The sequence below is a fragment of the Epinephelus lanceolatus genome, chromosome 3 (assembly GCF_041903045.1).
Source record: "Epinephelus lanceolatus isolate andai-2023 chromosome 3, ASM4190304v1, whole genome shotgun sequence".
In the NCBI taxonomy this organism is placed as follows: Eukaryota; Metazoa; Chordata; class Actinopteri; order Perciformes; family Serranidae; genus Epinephelus; species Epinephelus lanceolatus.
This window is the reverse complement of record NC_135736.1, coordinates 45,284,884-45,304,374: the sequence shown is the minus strand read 5'-3', so window position 1 is coordinate 45,304,374 and position 19,491 is coordinate 45,284,884. Positions and strand designations below refer to the sequence as shown.

Below are 19,491 nucleotides of genomic sequence, written 5' to 3'. Positions count from 1 at the left end.
TAACCTTCCAGTTAAACAAGCCAATCACAGTACAAGCCTTCTTTAGTTACAACACATCATTTATTTCTGCAATCTTCAACTACCTAGCAGAGAGTTCAGACAAACAGATGTCAACATGTCTTTTTTGAACTACTTTAATAAGGGCAGAGTAGAATGGCTTCAGACTTGGCCGTGCTGAAATTCAACAATTCAATTCAAGGAAAACAAAGCCAGGACAACTGGAATGGAGTGGATTGGGAAATGCACCTGTGGGACAACAGACCAATACAGACCCTCAATTTGAGTATGAAAGGAACCGGTTGCATCTTAGCTGTCTGCAAGAAGTTTAAAGTGAAAATATTTCCAACTTTCCAAGTCCCAACTCTCTCTCGTCCCCTAGTCAAGGTCAGCTCTTCTTTCCTTCCAGCAGCAGCTTGGTAAAGGTCTTGCCTGTCATGTGACGGTTTGTCAGAATCTCAGTCTCTCTCTCTGTGGCCTCCCGAACTCTGTTTTCCTAACCTCTCCATGGATGCATGGAAGGTGACAGCTCTGCTCAGTGTCGAAGAATAAAGATTTGATCATTCGAATACAAAGTCAATCACTAATCTTTGCCTGAGGTGCAGCATTTCTCACAGTAGAACACACAATTGTCTTACTGTCCCTTCAGGGATGCAAAAGCAATGCGACAGTTTCCATGAGTCACTATTTAGAATACTTCTGTCTGAGGATCTATGATTTAATGTGTAATTATCAGTTGCTAATGGACCAAAACAACCTGTAATTCCATAACTAATTGTTCTGTTTGATTGCTGTTTCACAGGATCAATGAAATCAGTAGCTGCTGGATCCATCACAGCTATTTTTCTGGCTATCATATTCGTCTTAGCCTTTCTATTCATCAGGTGAGCAACTAAGTTTTTACTGTGATTATATTCAGTAAATCTGGTCACTTGTATTGTAATTTTGTTTGATGATTAATTTGCTTGTTCATTTATTTTCTTATCCAGAAGAAAGAGGTCCTGGAAACAAACCCCCGAGCCCAGACAGAGACCAGACGACAACGCACAGGTGAGGAAGAAGAGTTCAGGTATCACTCAGAGTCCACTGTCACCGGGAAACTCATGTGAATAGTGCTTCATGTCCCCTTCTGGATACTTTCTTCACCTAAACTAAACCTTTTACCTTGGGTTGGAGGAGAGTTGGTCGTCCACTAATCACGGGTTTGGCAGTTCGATCCCCATCCACAAGACACTGAATCAAACTGGTCCCAGTGGGCATGCCAGCTCCTTGAATGGTAGCTCTGTTACCATTGTGTGTCAAAATAGGTTAATGAGAGGCCAATTTTATTTTCATTTATTTATTCATTTAAGCAGGAAGTCCCACTGAGATTGAAAAGAGAGACCTGGCCGAGGTAGCAGCCAATCAAAACACATTTAAAATACAACAAATACAACATATAACAGTGGCCTCTCAAGAAAAACAAGCACATGTCTCGGCCAGCACATTCTTTATGATGCCCTTGAATTAATCAATGGATATAAGTGTTTGTAGTTTTAGATGTTTTCGAAGATTGTTCCATGTCCAAGGTGCAGAGTAGGAGAATGAAGTTTTCTCCAGATCTGTTAAAACCCAGGGTACATTAAAAGCAACCACCTGGAGGAGCGTAGCTGGTGACTGCCAGAGCTGACACACAGAAGGGTGCAGAGGTCGGCCAGAAGTTTGACAAATAATGCTTTATAGATAAAAACATACCAGTGCTGTTGTCTGTGAGTGGTCAATGATGTCCAACACACCAAATCATGAAGAATGCAGTGATGAGTAAGTGACTTTGCATTTGTAATAAAACATAGAGATACATGGTACACTGAATCAAGGCTACATAAAATGGAGGTTTCATGCATATACAATATGTCACCGTAATCAATCACAGACTGAAAAGAAGGTTCCACGAGTTCTTTCGTAGCACTGAAAGTAAAACAAGACTTATTTCTAAAATAAAAGCCAATCTTCACTTTAAGCTTCCAAACTGGAGTCGCAATATGTACATTAAATGACAGCTTGTCATCTATACTCGTATGACGTGATATGAGTGTATGAGGACACTCTTAATGGATTAAAGTGAAGATGCTAAAAAGCAGCTGTGCATGAGCTTTTGAGACGACTATAAACTTTGTTCTCTGAGCATTAAAATCAATCTTAAACTCAGCAGAGTGCTTTGTAATGACTGAAATGCAGTCTGAAGAACACAATATAAGTCGATCCTTTAACCATTTCTGCCCCCATCACCCTCTCTTTTTTCCACACTGTTTGTTTCCATTTGATGAACCCATAGCTGTATGTCTTTGTTATACTCTTTTTCCCCTTTGCTCAGTCTTTCAGTCTGCGGCCCTTTAATGTACCTCTTCATCTACACATACATGTTTGGGTTTTGTTAATAAAAGAGGAATCAGGTAATCCTTGAACTTTATTGCCCTCTGCTGGTGATTAGTAGGAATTACAACGACAAAAAACAGAAGTGATCTCAAACCTGCGTTCACCATTTGGCTTTGAAAATGAAGCCTGAATCCACAAGCGGGAACTGAAATAAAGGTTGAAACCATGAATTTGGAGATGTGAAATAACCCACTCATCTTTAACCCTGTAATATTTTACTACAAGATCATTTTGTGTTTATACAGGGCAATACAAATCATACACATTTACCTGTGTAGCTAAGGACTCAAGAACTCTTGTCTTTGTGCTGTTTACCCTACAGGCAAACATGGGTGCAGTGTATGACATTCCTCCAGCTCCAAGACAGACAACACCATCAGAGCAGCAGGACGACCTCTGCTATGCCAGTGTGAGCTTCTCTAAAAACCAGGAAGATCCTCTCTACTCCAACGTCAGGCTAAACCAACCCAACAGACACAGGGAGGAAGAAGAGGACGAGGATGATGTGGAGTACTCTGTTGTTAACTTTAAGAGTGCCGGTGCTGCCACAGAGTGAGTCCATGAGAGTTTTCTTTGCCACATAAACATAATTCCCATCATTTTATTGCAGCTGAATCCTTCTGTTATTTTTTAAACCTGTTCTGATTAATATTGGGAGTTTTCTGAGCTCTTAAAATAATTCTCAAAGTCTTTTCTTCATTCACAGATCAATACAAGAGGAGCCTGCGGAGGATTCATCTGTATTGTACAGCACAGTCCTTAAAAAACCAAGAGTATGAATACAACACGAGTCTGTGGTCTTTTAAACTAAATGTTTAAGCAGGTTAAACAAAAAGTTTTAAATAATAGGTTTGAAACGATAAACTGTATTAACTGTTGTTATGACATCCAGCCTCGGTCATTTCTCTTGAGTATCCTAAGACAGAATTAGATTCAAGATGTTATGAAGGAGCATCATTTTACAGCCAGTGATGCTAGAACATCTTTTCACGTACATGTCTCTGTATACAGTATATCTTTACCACAATCTGTCACTGATCTCCTGTTTTGTTTTTTACAGTTCATCAGTTGTTATTGTCAAACACTGTGAATATTCCTCTGCTCATTCTCCCATTTTTTTTACTTCTGCTGTAACACCATCAAGTTAGTGTTTTAATTTCTCAATACACAACTTAGATGGTTTTTATTTACGGTGGTTCTGTGTGTATTCTAAGCCTGTGACTTATTATATTGATTGTACTGATTTGTATTGTTTAAATAACCTGATATTTTATTGATTAAAAGTATTCAGTGAATCCATCAACGTGTTAATGTGAGGTGTTCAGTGTTCATGCTACAGTGGAACCAGGGGGTAACAAGCTCTCCTTAAAGAGATGTAAGCTCCCCTGAAAAGTTTGATTTTGGGGCATCTCAAAAGTGACGGACGTCAATAAGTACTGATCTTAATGCATCCCAGTGCATCTGCTTGGGAAACCATGAATACGTGCAACAAACTGGTGTTTGTATGGCAGGTTTATGAGCTTCATCTGCACCAGCCTGGTACAGTCACCTAACCTGTACATCCAAAAATGAACTCTCTAGGATTGTGACAATGGCAAGTAAAATAGTTTGCAAGCCACAAAAGCCGCTGACCGAACTCTTTGCAGAGAGGACGAGGAAGAAAGCAAGGAGTATCTTGGCAGATAGCTTCCTTCTACTATTTAGCCAGTTTCAGCTCTTGACCTCCAGGAGGTGCTGTAGAGTCGCTCTGGAGACTAAAAGTGTATTTAAGAAGTCCCTTATCTGAACTCCCATCAGTGTCCTTAACTCAACAAAGTGAATGATGAGACTTAAACACTGACAAACAAAGAGCTGTAGGCAGTTTTGAAAAGGTGTGTTTTGAGGGTTTTCTTGAAGGTGAAGAGTGGCGCGGGGGGGGGGGGGGGGGGGGGCAGTGGAGGAGCTCAGGAGCTCTCCAGGTTGTGGAGAGCTTTGTAAGTAATGACGAGGAGTTTGAAGTGGACATGCTGGGGGATGGGGAGCTAGTGGAAATTATGGACGGGGGTGATGTGGTTACGGGTGCAGCCGGGAGTGTGTGAGAAGACGAGCAGCTGAGTTCTGGATATACTGTAGTTCCTTGAGTGATTGGGTTGACAAACCGTAGAGGAGACTGACAGCCCATTAGTCCGATGTTCCGTTGTTCCCATATGTGATTATACTAGGCTACACTGTATTTGTGTACCATAGAGGATCAGCAAACGCAACAAAAGTAGGCTACTGGTCGAGATACAAGTGTCATAGAGAGGAGAGAATGAAACACCATAACCTCCTGTTATTAACTCTGGGGTCCGGGTTGTGTGGGGAGCTCTCCGCGGTGCTGAACGGCTCCCGGCGGGCGTATTTCTGCCTTGATGGTGCACCGCGACCGGCTCTGGGTCAGCTGGGAAAGGCTTGAGGCGAAGCAGGCTCACAGCTTATGTGTTTGCCACTTTCTTTTTCATTTTAACCCACACCATGATCTTTTCCTGACCCTAACCAAGTGGTTTTTGTGCCTAAACCTAACCAGACCTTAACCACAGGGCATCATGATGATTTCGGAACGGACTTCGGAACAATGGGTTTAATATGGTCGGAACAATGGGTTGTCGGACCAATGGGCAGACCGCCATTGGGGTAGGAGAGCACAGTGCAACTGTCGATTGAGAGGAGGAAGTTATGGGTGGATTTGATAAGAGATTTGAGAATGATGATGATGACTTCTGATTTGTCACAGTTAAGTTTGAGGACGTTGGTTTGCAGCCAGGATTTTATTTCAGTGATGCAGCTGGTGAGGGTAGAGTGAGTAGCAGGAGTGATGGCTTTGGTGGAGATGTGGAGCTGTGTGTTATCGGCAAAGCAATGAAACTGAAGTCCATGACAGCGGATTATTTGACCAAGGGTGACAACGTACAGGATGAAGAGGAGGGGGCCTAGAATTGAACCTTGGGGAACACCTTGGCAGAAGGGAACAGTGGGGGATTTGCAATTGTTCATGCTGATGAACTGAAATCTGTCTGAAAGGCAGGATTTGAGCCAGGAGAGTGCAGTGCCGGTGATGTTGAGAGCGGTTTTTAAGTGAAAAGAAACAGTGTAAAAAATGAGTCAACTGTTTTGCAGCTTATCTTTGCTCATTAAAGTGATGTACAGCAGCTCAAAATTGTGTAAACTGTCTGGGTGAAGACGGAGATATGCTTGCAAAGCAACCCATTGGAATTAAAAATTTCAGCTTTGACGCTGTGACAGCACTTTCACAGCACAAACTCTATATAAAACACTAAACGTAAAAATTGTTAAAAAGGTGGTTCTGCTTGGTCACTGCCACGTTGTTGTGATGTCAGGTTTGTTAATGTTGGTGAAATCGGGCTTGGTGGATCTTGCCAGTATTTTCATTCATTGAACTTTTCCCTATCAGAGGTCTTTTTTTTTTCAAAGTTCTAAGTACAATAGATTGCAGGGCATTTTTGAATTTTTTAAACCCTCAGTGTGACTAGCAGTATATTAAAGGGGCAAAAAGCGAAATTGTTTCACCGCTAGGTTTGCTGTTGTGCACTGCCTGTAGACCAAAACAAAGTGTGTCATGAGCCACACCTCCCTCTACCTCTGCTCTCCACCCCCCACCCCCCACTCGCCCCCTCTAAACTTAGTTTAGCAGTTAGCGATGTCTTTCATTCACTCTCAGTCTCTGCTGTGTTTAGCTATTCCCCTGCCTACTTCAATGATGATGGTACCTGTAATAAATGTAATATATCTGCTGAGATGGAGACGAGGCTCAGTGACTAGAAGAGCTGGTAGAAGCGCTCCATAGCTGTAAGTTACTCCAGTAGCCGGTGGCAGCAGACTCGGCTAGAGCCATCGCTGCATCCCGGCTAGTGCTAACACCGGGAGCTAACGCTAATGTTTCTACTCTTTTCCGTGAGTGAGAGTGATGTTTTAGCCGGGCTACATTTTACAATGCTAATTGCAAATGTTAGCTGGGCTGCCGGGCTACTCACCCAACACAACCGTAACGCCTGACCCATTGCTGGGACCGAGCCGCTAATAACTCAATCTCCAGACGTTAACCCATGCTACGATTGTAACATTAAATTTAATTGAATCGACATAGCGACGTGCCTAACGTTACTGTAACACTAATTAAAACAGACATTTGACTTTATGTTGTACCTGTCCAGGAGAAGAAGAGCTAGCTCCGAGTCAGATTGTAGCCCCTTTAGCTCTCGCAGTGCTCTCCACCTTGGAAATGCAAGGCCAATGTGAATCCGGGTCTGTCCCTTTCTTTATCTGACAACTTCGTTGCCAACGACCGTTGTTACTTTAGAGGTAATGTCGGATCGGATGTCTTCAGGTGAACGTTTTGTTCCGCTCTCCGCCATTTCGCTTCGAAAATACACGCTACCATTGCTCACTGGCTGTAGCCTTTTATAGGGGGGGAGGGCCAAGGGCTCCGAGAGGAGGAACGCGCAGACGGACCGTCTTGTAAACAATGGGCTGGAGATCAACACAGAGAGAGGGTGTGTGACGTCATGTTATACTCCAGATGAAATTACACCTCTAGTTCTTCACATAGCGATTTTTTAATTCCTTCAATCTAGAAATGATGAATTTCTGCTTATTGCCCCATTGAGTTATAGTAAAACGGACTGCAGAAAGTCACAGAGTATGGGACAGTTTCAGGTTCAGGGGGAAGTCAGCGAGGCAGCCACCCTGGATAAATGAACTGTGACACCCAACACTGGAAATGCATGGCATGAGCTTAGACTGAGACTAAACAACAGAGCACAGGTGAGGAGAAGAGTTAAGGAAAGTGTCCCAATGTCATACCTTGTACTAACTTTATACACAGTGTACCCCAAAATACTTTTCATAGTGTGCTTTGTTTTGACCTCTGCTAGTGCACTAGCTGTAGGGATGTCAAGTCTGTTAGTTGGTCGGTCAGTAATGGCTCTCTCACTATCATTTCGGTTGGGGATTTACAATCTTTTGTCTGCATATTAATCATGTGAAGAGGAAGGAAGCCAGGTCTATTTTTTTAACAGCTTGATATCTATTTAACACAACTTTTCCAACCACAGAAGGCACACACTGTCTTCACAGACCACATCCTCATTTTTAGAATAGAGAAATGTTTATTCTAACTTACTGACACACAGTGTTTATCATGTATGTGAACTGATGTTACATACAGAGACGTGAGGAGCAGCCATGAGTTTAGCAGCAGCAGCAACGAGTGGATTTATCGTCTTCCTTCTCTCCGTACAAGGTACTGTACATCTACATTTACACTGTAAGGCAGTTAGCACACTTCAGAAATACACAGGAGGGTGTTTTGTAGTTTATAAAAAGATCTGATGTTACGCAATTTGGTGTGATCCCATAAACACTAGACATTCACTTCTCTTTCTTTGAATAAGTTCTTACAGGACGACCAACACAGAGCTGTTTGTAACACCAGCAACATCTCTGCACACTTAAACATAAAAACTTTATAAACTCAGGTACTGTGTACCGTCCAAGACAGTAAAGATGTGTGCAGATGGAAGTAATGACTGTGCATATAATAACAAAGACAAAATGCTCAAATGAATTTATTAAATAAAACTGACCCCTCTGTGGAACTTCCTGCATCGTGTTGCTGTCCTTCGAGCTTAACGTTTGTTTGCAGTAGAGCAAACTTAGAGGCTGTTCGCTCTCCTGTTGCATCATTAATACAGGAAATACAACAAGATGATTTCATGTCTTTCATGTTGAAGAAAAGTACTTACCAGGAATTACAAGGTGGATACAGAACACTAATGGCTATCTTTATATTAACAATGGGTGAAATGTCTTCATGGTGTGAAAGGAGTTGCTTGTAGTAAATGGTAGCTCAGTAAATGGTCACCTAGTCTCTATATACAGACTCTACATTCAGTGAATGTAGAGTCTGTAGGCAAACCCCGGAGATCTTGCCTCCGGAAGAAGAGTGGAAGAGCCCTGGTTTCCGGTTGTAGGCTGTTTGTAGTCCGCGTGATATTGACCAATCACGTTTGAGCCGGCTGCAGTTGTTGCCAGGTTAAACGGTCCATGCGGTGAACTAACGAGGTGGAACATAATTGGCGTCACTGCAAACTCTGAATCCATCGCAATGGTTCAGCATATTTATTTATGTATAAATGGAAGTCGGAAATGGAAATTCGCCTCCTCGGCCCAAATCAAACCGGAATGCCAGAAAATCGGGGGTCTGCCCCCAGAGGCTGTATCGCCGTCTGCCAGAAGTCAGACGCCGAATACAGCCGATGGGTTCCAAGAATGATGATCACCTGAATCTGCAGCTCCCCTCAGCTATACAGTGTTTTAGCTTTATTCAGCTGATTGTTTTAGTTTGCCCCAAACAGTTTTAGTTCACTCTCACTGCATTCATCAGCTTTCAGTGGAAAAGCCCTTAAAATTGTAGGGTTGCGGATCTTAGCAAAGAGATAATGAAAGCTGCCCAGGTAAAAGTGCACAACTAGCAAACTATTGTCACACAGGACAAAAAAAATAAATAAATTACAATACACAACAACAGAAAAATGGAGAAAATGTACCGCACACCAAGTCTCAGCTCCCATTGAGGGCTTTTTTATTTGCACTGTGACGTTTTGAGCACACGGCTCTTTCTCAAACTTCTGTTACATGTTGTAACAGCAGTCTGAGAATGTTGTAACATGTTGTAACAGCAGTTTGAGAAAGAGCCGTGTGCTCGAAACATCACAGCGCAAATAAAAAATCCCTCAATGGGAGCTGAGACTTGGTGTGCGGTACATTTTCTCCGTTTTCCATGACTTCTATATGTATCCACCCACTCCAAATGCTTAATACACAACAACAGCACACACACACACACACACATGAAATAAAATAAGTTGAAACAAAATAGAATAAAATAAAATAAAATAAAATAGAATAAAATAAAATAAGAAAAAATAAAATAGAATAAATGAAATTAAAATGAAATAAAATACAATAGAATAAAATGAAATGAAATAAAACAGAATAAAATAAAATAAAATGAAATAAAATAGAATAAGGGTCCAAAGGACAGAGGGATGTCGTGTGCTGTGAAGCCCTGTGAGGCAAATTGTGATTTGTGATATTGGGCTTTATAAATAAAATTGAATTGATTGAAGTAAATAAATAAAAAGAAATAATAATAAAATAAAATAAAATAAAAAATATGTGTGGCTGTGGTAACAATGACAGTGAAAGGGATTATTTCTGGCCACTGCAGGCCATGTAAGGTTGCTGACCCCAATTCTAGTGCAACAACAACAGGAACTTTAACACTCAGTGGTTTCCTCTCATAAACACTGATCAGGCTACCTGGAACTTTGGCTATTGTTACTTACAATCGGAACTGTGAATTTACCAGTCGAAAATATCTGATACAGATATACAGATATATGTGCATCAGCCAAGGTTAATCTGGGCAGCTTTTTTTTAAAATAAAAATCAGTAGTTGTGGCTCTATCTCTCTGTGGAAGAAGTTGTTATCTACATGTCACACTATTTGCCCACACCTCAGTGTTCTGCATGTCTCTACAGTTTCCATTCACACTCTGCTGCAGCCTGACCACACAAAGAAAAGCAACCGAGCAGGGCAGATTCTTTTTTTATGTACCACACTCATCTACCAGTTTATCTTCAGAGATCATGTCTTCATCTTTGACTGTGTTTCTCTGCATTATAAATAATCATGTAAAACTGAATGCTTTGCACATTTCTCCACACCTCTGTTCACTTTGGCATAACCTGAAATAACCATAAAAGGGACAGACATTAAAAAGTCCTGAAAAAGAAGTAAACATATCAGAAACATGTGATGCAGAATAAGTCTTCAGTTTGAAATGACAGTAAAACAGTCAAAGTTTAGTCTGTAACATTTTGTAAAGTTTGTTTACACGCCCCCAGCCGAAACCAAAAACAAGTTGGAACTATAAGTTACTCTTTGTCTCACACTGACTTAAAGTGTGATGGCATGAGAGCAGACGTGAATTAAATAAAGTTTCACACACTGAAGCTCCTTCAGTACAAATGAAAGTCTGTCTCCTGATGTTCTGAGTCTGATTGTGGTTCCTGATGTGCTCTGTGTTACAGTGATACAGGGTCAGAATGGCTGGGGAGTGACTTACAGTCCTACTAAGATCTGTGCTGTAAAAGGATCAACAGTGGAAATACACTGCAGCTACACATACCCATCCAGAATATATGGCCGTCAAATTACAGTTGAGAAAACATTTTGGTTTACCAAAATGTATCAATATCAGCCTTTGGATCTGACAACAGACCCACAGTATTCAGGTCGTGTGCAGTATGACTGTGATAAGATTAGGAACAACTGCACTCTGAGAATCACAGACCTGAGAGAGAGCGACTCAGCTCAGTACAAGTTCAGGTTCACAACAAGCCAACCCAATGCTTATACTGGTTCACCTGGAGTCACTTTGTCTGTCACAGGTAACATTTTCATTCATATGTTAATTATTTACAAATGTTCAACATCTAGAAAACAATAATATACATGTGTTTATTTGCATGTGTGTGTGTTGACAGTTTTGTCTAAAATAACATTCCTGTTCCCTCTTCACAAATCCAGGTCTGCAGGTGAGCAGATATAGTTATGGCCTTAAGTGTCAAAGCAGTTGTGTACCTGATCGCCCTTCCTTCATCTGGTACAAAAATGGACAGAAAATTCAGGCAGAAGCATCTTCTTCTTATTATTATTTAGGCAACTATAATTACAAAGACAGCTATTCTTGTGCTGTAAAAGGATATGATGATTTCCCCTCTCCTCCAACATGTGAGTTTACTCCACATATATCTATTAACATAACACCATCTAGTGGAGCTGTGTTATTCATGTTTCCTTAATATGGAGATCCCACTTGTGACTCCTCAATGACTGCACTTTAAAAATGATCAGAAGATGATTTTATCTTTCAGGTGCCGATGTTCAAACCTGCAACAGAGTGACGTACACTGACAGAAACATCTGTGCCTTCAAAGGCTCATCAGTGGACATTTCTTGCACTTACAGCAGTTACAAGAATCATGTTGAATCCAAATTCTGGTTCAGTCCTGAACGTAAAGATCAGTGGCAGAATCCCTCACAGCCTGAGGACCTTAGTAAAGACTCCCAGTTTGCAGGTCGTGTTCAGGTCATTGACACAGAGAGAGGACGCTCCACCCTGAGAATCACTGACCTGAGAGAGAGCGACTCAGCTGAGTATCACTTCAAATTCACAACACCAAGCTTTGAATGGAGGAGTAGTTTACCTGGTACAACTCTGACTGTCACAGGTAAACACAGACTGATGTAAATACACCAACACGGTACATTTAAAAACACTCAACATGTGGATAAGGATCAATGTGTTTGTGTAATTACTGTTGCAGAAATAAATAGATACAAATGCTCTCTACCTCTTATAGGAATTAATACTGTTGTGTTGATGTGTATGATATGTACATCCATCATCTGTTTTTTAGACACAGTGATAATATTGTTTCTTGTTCTCATATCCAGCTCTCCAGGTGCAGGTGACCAGAATAACAGTCGGGCAGTCTGTTACTGAGGCAGAGCTGAAGTGTCACAGCAGCTGCAGTCCAGCTGGTCGTCTTTCCTACGTCTGGTTCAATAATAAAGTGAAAATTACTGGAGTGGAGACGTCTTCTTATAAAGCCCGGTTTGGTCTTAGTGACAACGTCTCCTGTGCTATAAAGGGACTCAAGGAGTTCCCCTCTCCTTCAGTGTGTAAGTTTAATCCACTGTGTCAGAACAATAAAGACACATATGTTCTGACATTACAACACAATTACAATTTCAGACCAAACCTCACTGGAGTCTTCTAAATCTTAGATGCAGCAGTATTATTTACAGAAACAAAAAGTTAAATGACTACTAGCAGAAGCAATATTTAGATACATGCTGTGATGTAACATTTTTAAATTCATAATTTTTGTGATTCAGTAATATTAGAAATATAATATGTCGTTTCTCTCCAAGATACTATAGTTTTATATTTTTTTGTTAGTTTTTATTTTTAATTTTAGTTTTCAATTTGATTTAGTTTCACTCAATTTCCAGAGTGGGTTTACTTTTTTCAGTTTTATTTTTTATTGTTTAAATGTTTATTTCTAATTTATTTTTTATGAGGGGTATTGTCAGGAACAAATCAGAAAAACACAAGTTCTGCTACAACCACAGAGGCTGAATATAATGACAGCTGATGCAACAGCTGTGAGTATAAAGAAATATTAGGAGAGAGTTTGTTGTATTTTTCAGACTCATGGGGACGGCCCAGTGAAAGTATTAATAAGAACCTGCTTTTTCCCCCCAAAATAAAACTAATGGTTCTCTTCCCACCTCCAATAATTTTATATAAACTGTTTTGTAGACTCAGAATTATTTACAAAACATGACAAGGAAGTGATCAACCAATAACAATAATGAAACAAACATTAACTTCTGCTAACAACTAGATCTTGACTGAGAGGACTGTCAGGACTGACTCAGCAAACAGAACCTGTATATAAAGAGAAGAATATGTAAAAATAGTCATTTGTCTGTGATAATGTCTTCTGTCATCTTTTGAAGTTATTCATGTTCAATTCTCCTCCAGATGCTCCAAAGCTTCCCTCTGTGTCAGTGAGTCCCTCTGCTGAGATAGTGGAGGGCAGTTCAGTGACTCTGACCTGCAGCAGTGATGCTAACCCAGCAGCTAAGTACACCTGGTACAAGAAGACAGTAAACCCCAGACCTCTCAGTGAAGGACCACAGCTCGTCTTCAGCTCCATCCAGTCCTCTGACTCTGGACAGTATTACTGCACAGCAGAGAACAAGCTGGGGAGGAGGACGTCTAATGACTTCACCATGGATGTGAAATGTGAGTGAAAAAGCTTATTTGAATATAACATAAAGCTTGAATCTGTCCAGTGTTTGCTGATGATACCTACTCTCTTCAGCTCTACATTTTCACTTTCATTATCACATAGCTTGAGCTTGATGGAGGTGTGGATGTTTGCAGTCGCCTCTCTGTCAGCTCTGCTGCGTTTGTGCAAAGTTAAGGCTCTTAGTGGTGCTTTTTGTGGCTGGCTTTGGATGGTGGTGTCGTGTGGCTGTGAGTCACTCATCAGGATGAGGACATCAACTTACCAGTCTGTAAACTGTCCTGCTGCTGACTTCTGCCAGTTACTGTAGCTAAGTCAAAGTTCAGTAAACATCTAGGAAAAAGTAAGAGGAATGGGCCCCAGCTGCTCGCCACTGTACAGGCGTTGGAAAAGAAATCTGGACGACCTCCGTGCCATATTATTTTCCAACAGGAGTTCATGAACTGTAAAAATCTTTATTTCACCGAAACTTGGCTGAATCCTGGACAGCGCCATTCAACCAGGAGGCTCTTTTTCAATATGCTGATCTGACAAAGTAGAGGACTCTGGTGAGAGAAGGAGAGTAGGTGTGTGCTTTACAGTGAATAAGGACTGGTGTGTCAGCGGGAATGTGAGGTGCTGTCCTGTTCCTGCTGTGGATCACTGCTCGGGAGAAGCCACCACACAGCCATCTTGGAACCATCTGGAAACATGGACAATATCAAAGCAGCAGCTAACAATGTAAAAAGACCTTTAAAAGGGACTAAATTAAAGTGCACAAGTTAAAGGAGCTGATGGGATCACATTTCACTGGAGTTGTATCTCGTATAACTCCATGTGACAAATAAATGATCGATTGATGGATTAGTTCACATTCACAGTCTGCTGTCATTAACTGAGCAACTCCAGAAGATTTTAGGTGTTTTATGCAGTTTTGGGACTCAACAGTCACACATCCATTTGTCAGAGCACCTTCAAAGTCTAAAATACCATATGTTCTTTTGTGGTAACACACCTTTAACCTTGAAAAACCTCTGTTGAAATTTCTTCTCCAGATGCTCCAAGAGTTCCCTCTGTGTCAGTGAATCCCTCTGGTAAAATCATGGAGGGCAGTTCAGTGACTCTGACCTGCAGCAGTGATGCTAACCCAGCAGCTAAAAAGACCTGGTACATGGAAAACCAAAAAGTGCTTCAAGGATCAGACGGTGTATATCAGTTCATGTCCATCAGCTCTGAAGACAGAGGGAAGTACTACTGCACATCTGAGAATCAACATGGACGGATTAACTCTTCATCCATTTTTATAGATGTCCAGTGTAAGTAAAAAGCATGAATACTTATTATGTTTTACAATGAGTCAAATGATGGATTCAAAAAATGTCGTTGTGAAACTGAGCACAAGCTTGAACCCGAGCACAACTTCGCAGTCAGCAGTAACACAATCCTGGCACAGTGCTGCAACATGGAAGAGGTTCATTACATTATGAGTAGGAGGAAGACTGAATCAGCAACAAGCCTGAGTAAAATCCAAACACGAGTACTTCTTATTGTCTTCTTTGTTGAATTTAGGTCTCAGGGAAATATCTGTCTGTGTCAGATGCCTTATTATGTTAGATACTTTAGCTATTCAAGCAGGTGTGCTCCATCAGTCACGTCTGATAAGCTTCACCACAAGTACAAATACTGTGACACTGAAATTATATACAAGCAGAAAAATGGAAAACTACCCAAGTAATAGGAATATACAGTAATCCCCTGATGGAAGTAAGGTTTGAACAGCTTCCATTTAGGATTCATCCTGACGGTGGCCACTGTGCAGTATCTTAAATGGTTTCACTGTAGCTAGAGGCCACTAAGTTTCTTCACAGATACAGGATGTAAGTTTCATGTACAGGTCTGTTAGAGGTCACTGTAGCCTGACAGCTAGCTTTGTAGAGGTGACAACAGCCTCTCTCAGGACTTCTAAAGTAGGTGGATAACACAGTAACCACCTTCTGGCTTTGGCAGTCCATACTTAAAAACTGGTGTGTAAACAAAGATTGATAAGTTGTCTGTCATTTCTCCTCCAGATGCTCCAAAGCTTCCCTCTGTGTCAGTGAGTCCCTCTGCTGAGATAGTGGAGGGCAGTTCAGTGAATCTGACCTGTAGCAGTGATGCTAACCCAGCAGCTAACTATACCTGGTACAAGGAGGATGAAGACTCACCAAAAGCATCAGGACAGATCTTCACCATCACTGATGTCAGAGCTGAACACAGTGGGAATTATTACTGTGAAGCCAAGAACAGCAGAGGACGTCATAACTCCACCTTTAATCCAATTATTGTGTCAAGTAAGTCATACTGATGTGTCTGTCCATAGCCCAATCACTTACACTTTATCTTAACCTTCCAGTTAAACAAGCCAATCACAGTACAAGCCTTCTTTAGTTACAACACATCATTTATTTCTGCAATCTTCAACTACCTAGCAGAGAGTTCAGACAAACAGATGTCAACATGTCTTTTTTGAACTACTTTAATGAGGGCAGAGTAGAATGGCTTCAGACTTGGCCGTGCTGAAATTCAACAATTCAATTCAAGGAAAACAAAGCCGGGACAACTGGAATGGAGTGGATTGGGAAATGCATCTGTGGGACAACAGACCAATACAGACCCTCAATTTGAGTATGAAAGGAACCGGTTGCGTCTTAGCTGTCTGCAAGAAGTTTAAAGTGAAAATATTTCCAAGTTTCCAAGTCCCAACTCTCTCTCGTCCCCTAGTCAAGGTCAGCTCTTCTTTCCTTCCAGCAGCAGCTTGGTAAAGGTCTTGCCTGTCATGTGACGGTTTGTCAGAATCTCAGTCTCTCTCTCTGTGGCCTCCCGAACTCTGTTTTCCTAACCTCTCCATGGATGCATGGAAGGTGACAGCTCTGCTCAGTGTCGAAGAATAAAGATTTGATCATTCGAATACAAAGTCAATCACTAATCTTTGCCTGAGGTGCAGCATTTCTCACAGTAGAACACACAATTGTCTTACTGTCCCTTCAGGGATGCAAAAGCAATGTGACAGTTTCCATGAGTCACTATTTAGAATACTTCTGTCTGAGGATCTATGATTTAATGTGTAATTATCAGTTGCTAATGGACCAAAACAACCTGTAATTCCATAACTAATTGCTCTGTTTGATTGCTGTTTCACAGGATCAATGAAATCAGTAGCAGCTGGATCCATCACAGCTATTTTTCTGGCTATCATATTCGTCTTAGCCTTTCTATTCATCAGGTGAGCAACTAAGTTTTACTGTGATTATATTCAGTAAATCTGGTCACTTGTATTGTAATTTTGTTTGATGATTAATTTGCTTGTTCATTTATTTTCTTATCCAGAAGAAAGAGGTCCTGGAAACAAACCCCCGAGCCCAGACAGAGACCAGACGACAACGCACAGGTGAGGAAGAAGAGTTCAGGTATCACTCAGAGTCCACTGTCACCGGGAAACTCATGTGAATAGTGCTTCATGTCCCCTTCTGGATACTTTCTTCACCTAAACTAAACCTTTTACCTTGGGTTGGAGGAGAGTTGGTCGTCCACTAATCACGGGTTTGGCAGTTCGATCCCCATCCACAAGACACTGAATCAAACTGGTCCCAGTGGGCATGCCAGCTCCTTGAATGGTAGCTCTGTTACCATTGTGTGTCAAAATAGGTTAATGAGAGGCCAATTTTATTTTCATTTATTTATTCATTTAAGCAGGAAGTCCCACTGAGATTGAAAAGAGAGACCTGGCCGAGGTAGCAGCCAATCAAAACACATTTAAAATACAACAAATACAACATATAACAGTGGCCTCTCAAGAAAAACAAGCACATGTCTCGGCCAGCACATTCTTTATGATGCCCTTGAATTAATCAATGGATATAAGTGTTTCTAGTTTTAGATGTTTTCGAAGATTGTTCCATGTCCAAGGTGCAGAGTAGGAGAATGAAGTTTTCTCCAGATCTGTTAAAACCCAGGGTACATTAAAAGCAACCACCTGGAGGAGCGTAGCTGGTGACTACCAGAGCTGACACACAGAAGGGTGCAGAGGTCGGCCAGAAGTTTGACAAATAATGCTTTATAGATAAAAACATACCAGTGCTGTTGTCTGTGAGTGGTCAATGATGTCCAACACACCAAATCATAAAGAATGCAGTGATGAGTAAGTGACTTTGCATTTGTAATAAAACATAGAGATACATGGTACACTGAATCAAGGCTACATAAAATGGAGGTTTCATGCATATACAATATGTCACCGTAATCAATCACAGACTGAAAAGAAGGTTCCACGAGTTCTTTCGTAGCACTGAAAGTAAAACAAGACTTATTTCTAAAATAAAAGCCAATCTTCACTTTAAGCTTCCAAACTGGAGTCGCAATATGTACATTAAATGACAGCTTGTCATCTATACTCGTATGACGTGATATGAGTGTATGAGGACACTCTTAATGGATTAAAGTGAAGATGCTAAAAAGCAGCTGTGCATGAGCTTTTGAGACGACTATAAACTTTGTTCTCTGAGCATTAAAATCAATCTTAAACTCAGCAGAGTGCTTTGTAATGACTGAAATGCAGTCTGAAGAACACAATATAAGTCGATCCTTTAACCATTTCTGCCCCCATCACCCTCTCTTTTTTCCACACTGTTTGTTTCCATTTGATGAACCCATAGCTGTATGTCTTTGTTATACTCTTTTTCCCCTTTGCTCAGTCTTTCAGTCTTTGGCCCTTTAATGTACCTCTTCATCTACACATACATGTTTGGGTTTTGTTAATAAAAGAGGAATCAGGTAATCCTTGAACTTTATTGCCCTCTGCTGGTGATTAGTAGGAATTACAACGACAAAAAACAGAAGTGATCTCAAACCTGTGGTTCACTACTTGGCTTTGAAAATGAAGCCTGAATCCACAAGAGGGAACATGAAATAAAGGTTGAAACCAGGAATTTGGAGATGTGAAATAACCCACTCACCTTTAACCCTGTAATATTTTACTACAAGATCATTTTGTGTTTATACAGGGCAATACAAATCATACACATTTACCTGTGTAGCTAAGGACTCAAGAACTCTTGTCTTTGTGCTGTTTACCCTACAGGCAAACATGGGTGCAGTGTATGACATTCCTCCAGCTCCAAGACAGACAACACCATCAGAGCAGCAGGACGACCTCTGCTATGCCAGTGTGAGCTTCTCTAAAAACCAGGAAGATCCTCTCTACTCCAACGTCAGGCCAAACCAACCCAACAGACACAGGGAGGAAGAAGAGGACGAGGATGATGTGGAGTACTCTGTTGTTAACTTTAAGAGTGCCGGTGCTGCCACAGAGTGAGTCCATGAGAGTTTTCTTTGCCACATAAATATAATTCCCATCATTTTATTGCAGCTGAATCCTTCTGTTATTTTTTAAACCTGTTCTGATTAATATTGGGAGTTTTCTGAGCTGTTAAAATAATTCTCAAAGTCTTTTCTTCATTCACAGATCAATACAAGAAGAGCCTGCGGAGGATTCATCTGTATTGTACAGCACAGTCCTTAAAAAACCAAGAGTATGAATACAACACGAGTCTGTGGTCTTTTAAACTAAATGTTTAAGCAGGTTAAACAAAAAGTTTTAAATAATAGGTTTGAGACGATAAACTGTATTAACTGTTGTTATGACATCCAGCCTCGGTCATTTCTCTTGAGTATCCTAAGACAGAATTAGATTCAAGATGTTATGAAGGAGCATCATTTTACAGCCAGTGCTGCTAGAACATCTTTTCACGTACATGTCTCTGTATACAGTATATCTTTACCACAATCTGTCACTGATCTCCTGTTTTGTTTTTTACAGTTCATCAGTTGTTATTGTCAAACACTGTGAATATTCCTCTGCTCATTCTCCCATTTTTTTTACTTCTGCTGTAACACCATCAAGTTAGTGTTTTAATTTCTCGGTACACAACTTAGATGGTTTTTATTTACGGTGGTTCTGTGTGTATTCTAAGCCTGTGACTTATTATATTGATTGTATTGATTTTTATTGTTTAAGTAACCTGATATTTTATAGATTAAAAATATCCAGTGAATCCATCAACGTGTTAATGTGAGGTGTTCAGTGTTCAAGCTACAGTGGAACCAGGGGGGAACAAGCTCTCCTTAAAGAGATGTAAG

The 19,491-nt window shown here is 40.8% G+C and overlaps 2 protein-coding genes across 2 annotated transcripts in view; both read left to right on the top strand.

Annotated features, from left to right (window-relative positions):
* LOC144462498 (B-cell receptor CD22-like) overlaps positions 1-3,570 on the top strand; it is a 39,722-nt gene extending 36,152 nt beyond the window's left edge. The window contains exons 7-10 of the mRNA XM_078166449.1: positions 800-881; positions 987-1,047; positions 2,735-2,964; positions 3,119-3,570. Of these exons, the coding sequence (XP_078022575.1) occupies positions 800-881; positions 987-1,047; positions 2,735-2,964; positions 3,119-3,191 (446 nt within the window). The 3' untranslated portion in view covers positions 3,192-3,570. The remainder of the gene's footprint in view (positions 1-799; positions 882-986; positions 1,048-2,734; positions 2,965-3,118) is intronic.
* Positions 3,571-7,480: 3,910 nt separating this feature from the next.
* Positions 7,481-19,410, top strand: LOC144462559 (B-cell receptor CD22-like). Its single transcript, XM_078166626.1, has 12 exons — positions 7,481-7,690; positions 10,546-10,905; positions 11,045-11,248; positions 11,392-11,748; positions 11,975-12,202; positions 13,071-13,334; positions 14,373-14,633; positions 15,387-15,647; positions 16,498-16,579; positions 16,684-16,744; positions 18,434-18,663; positions 18,818-19,410. The coding sequence occupies exons 1-12, from the start codon at positions 7,633-7,635 to the stop codon at positions 18,888-18,890; spliced, it is 2,439 nt and encodes an 812-aa protein (XP_078022752.1). The 5' UTR covers positions 7,481-7,632; the 3' UTR covers positions 18,891-19,410.
* Positions 19,411-19,491: the final 81 nt, after the last annotated feature.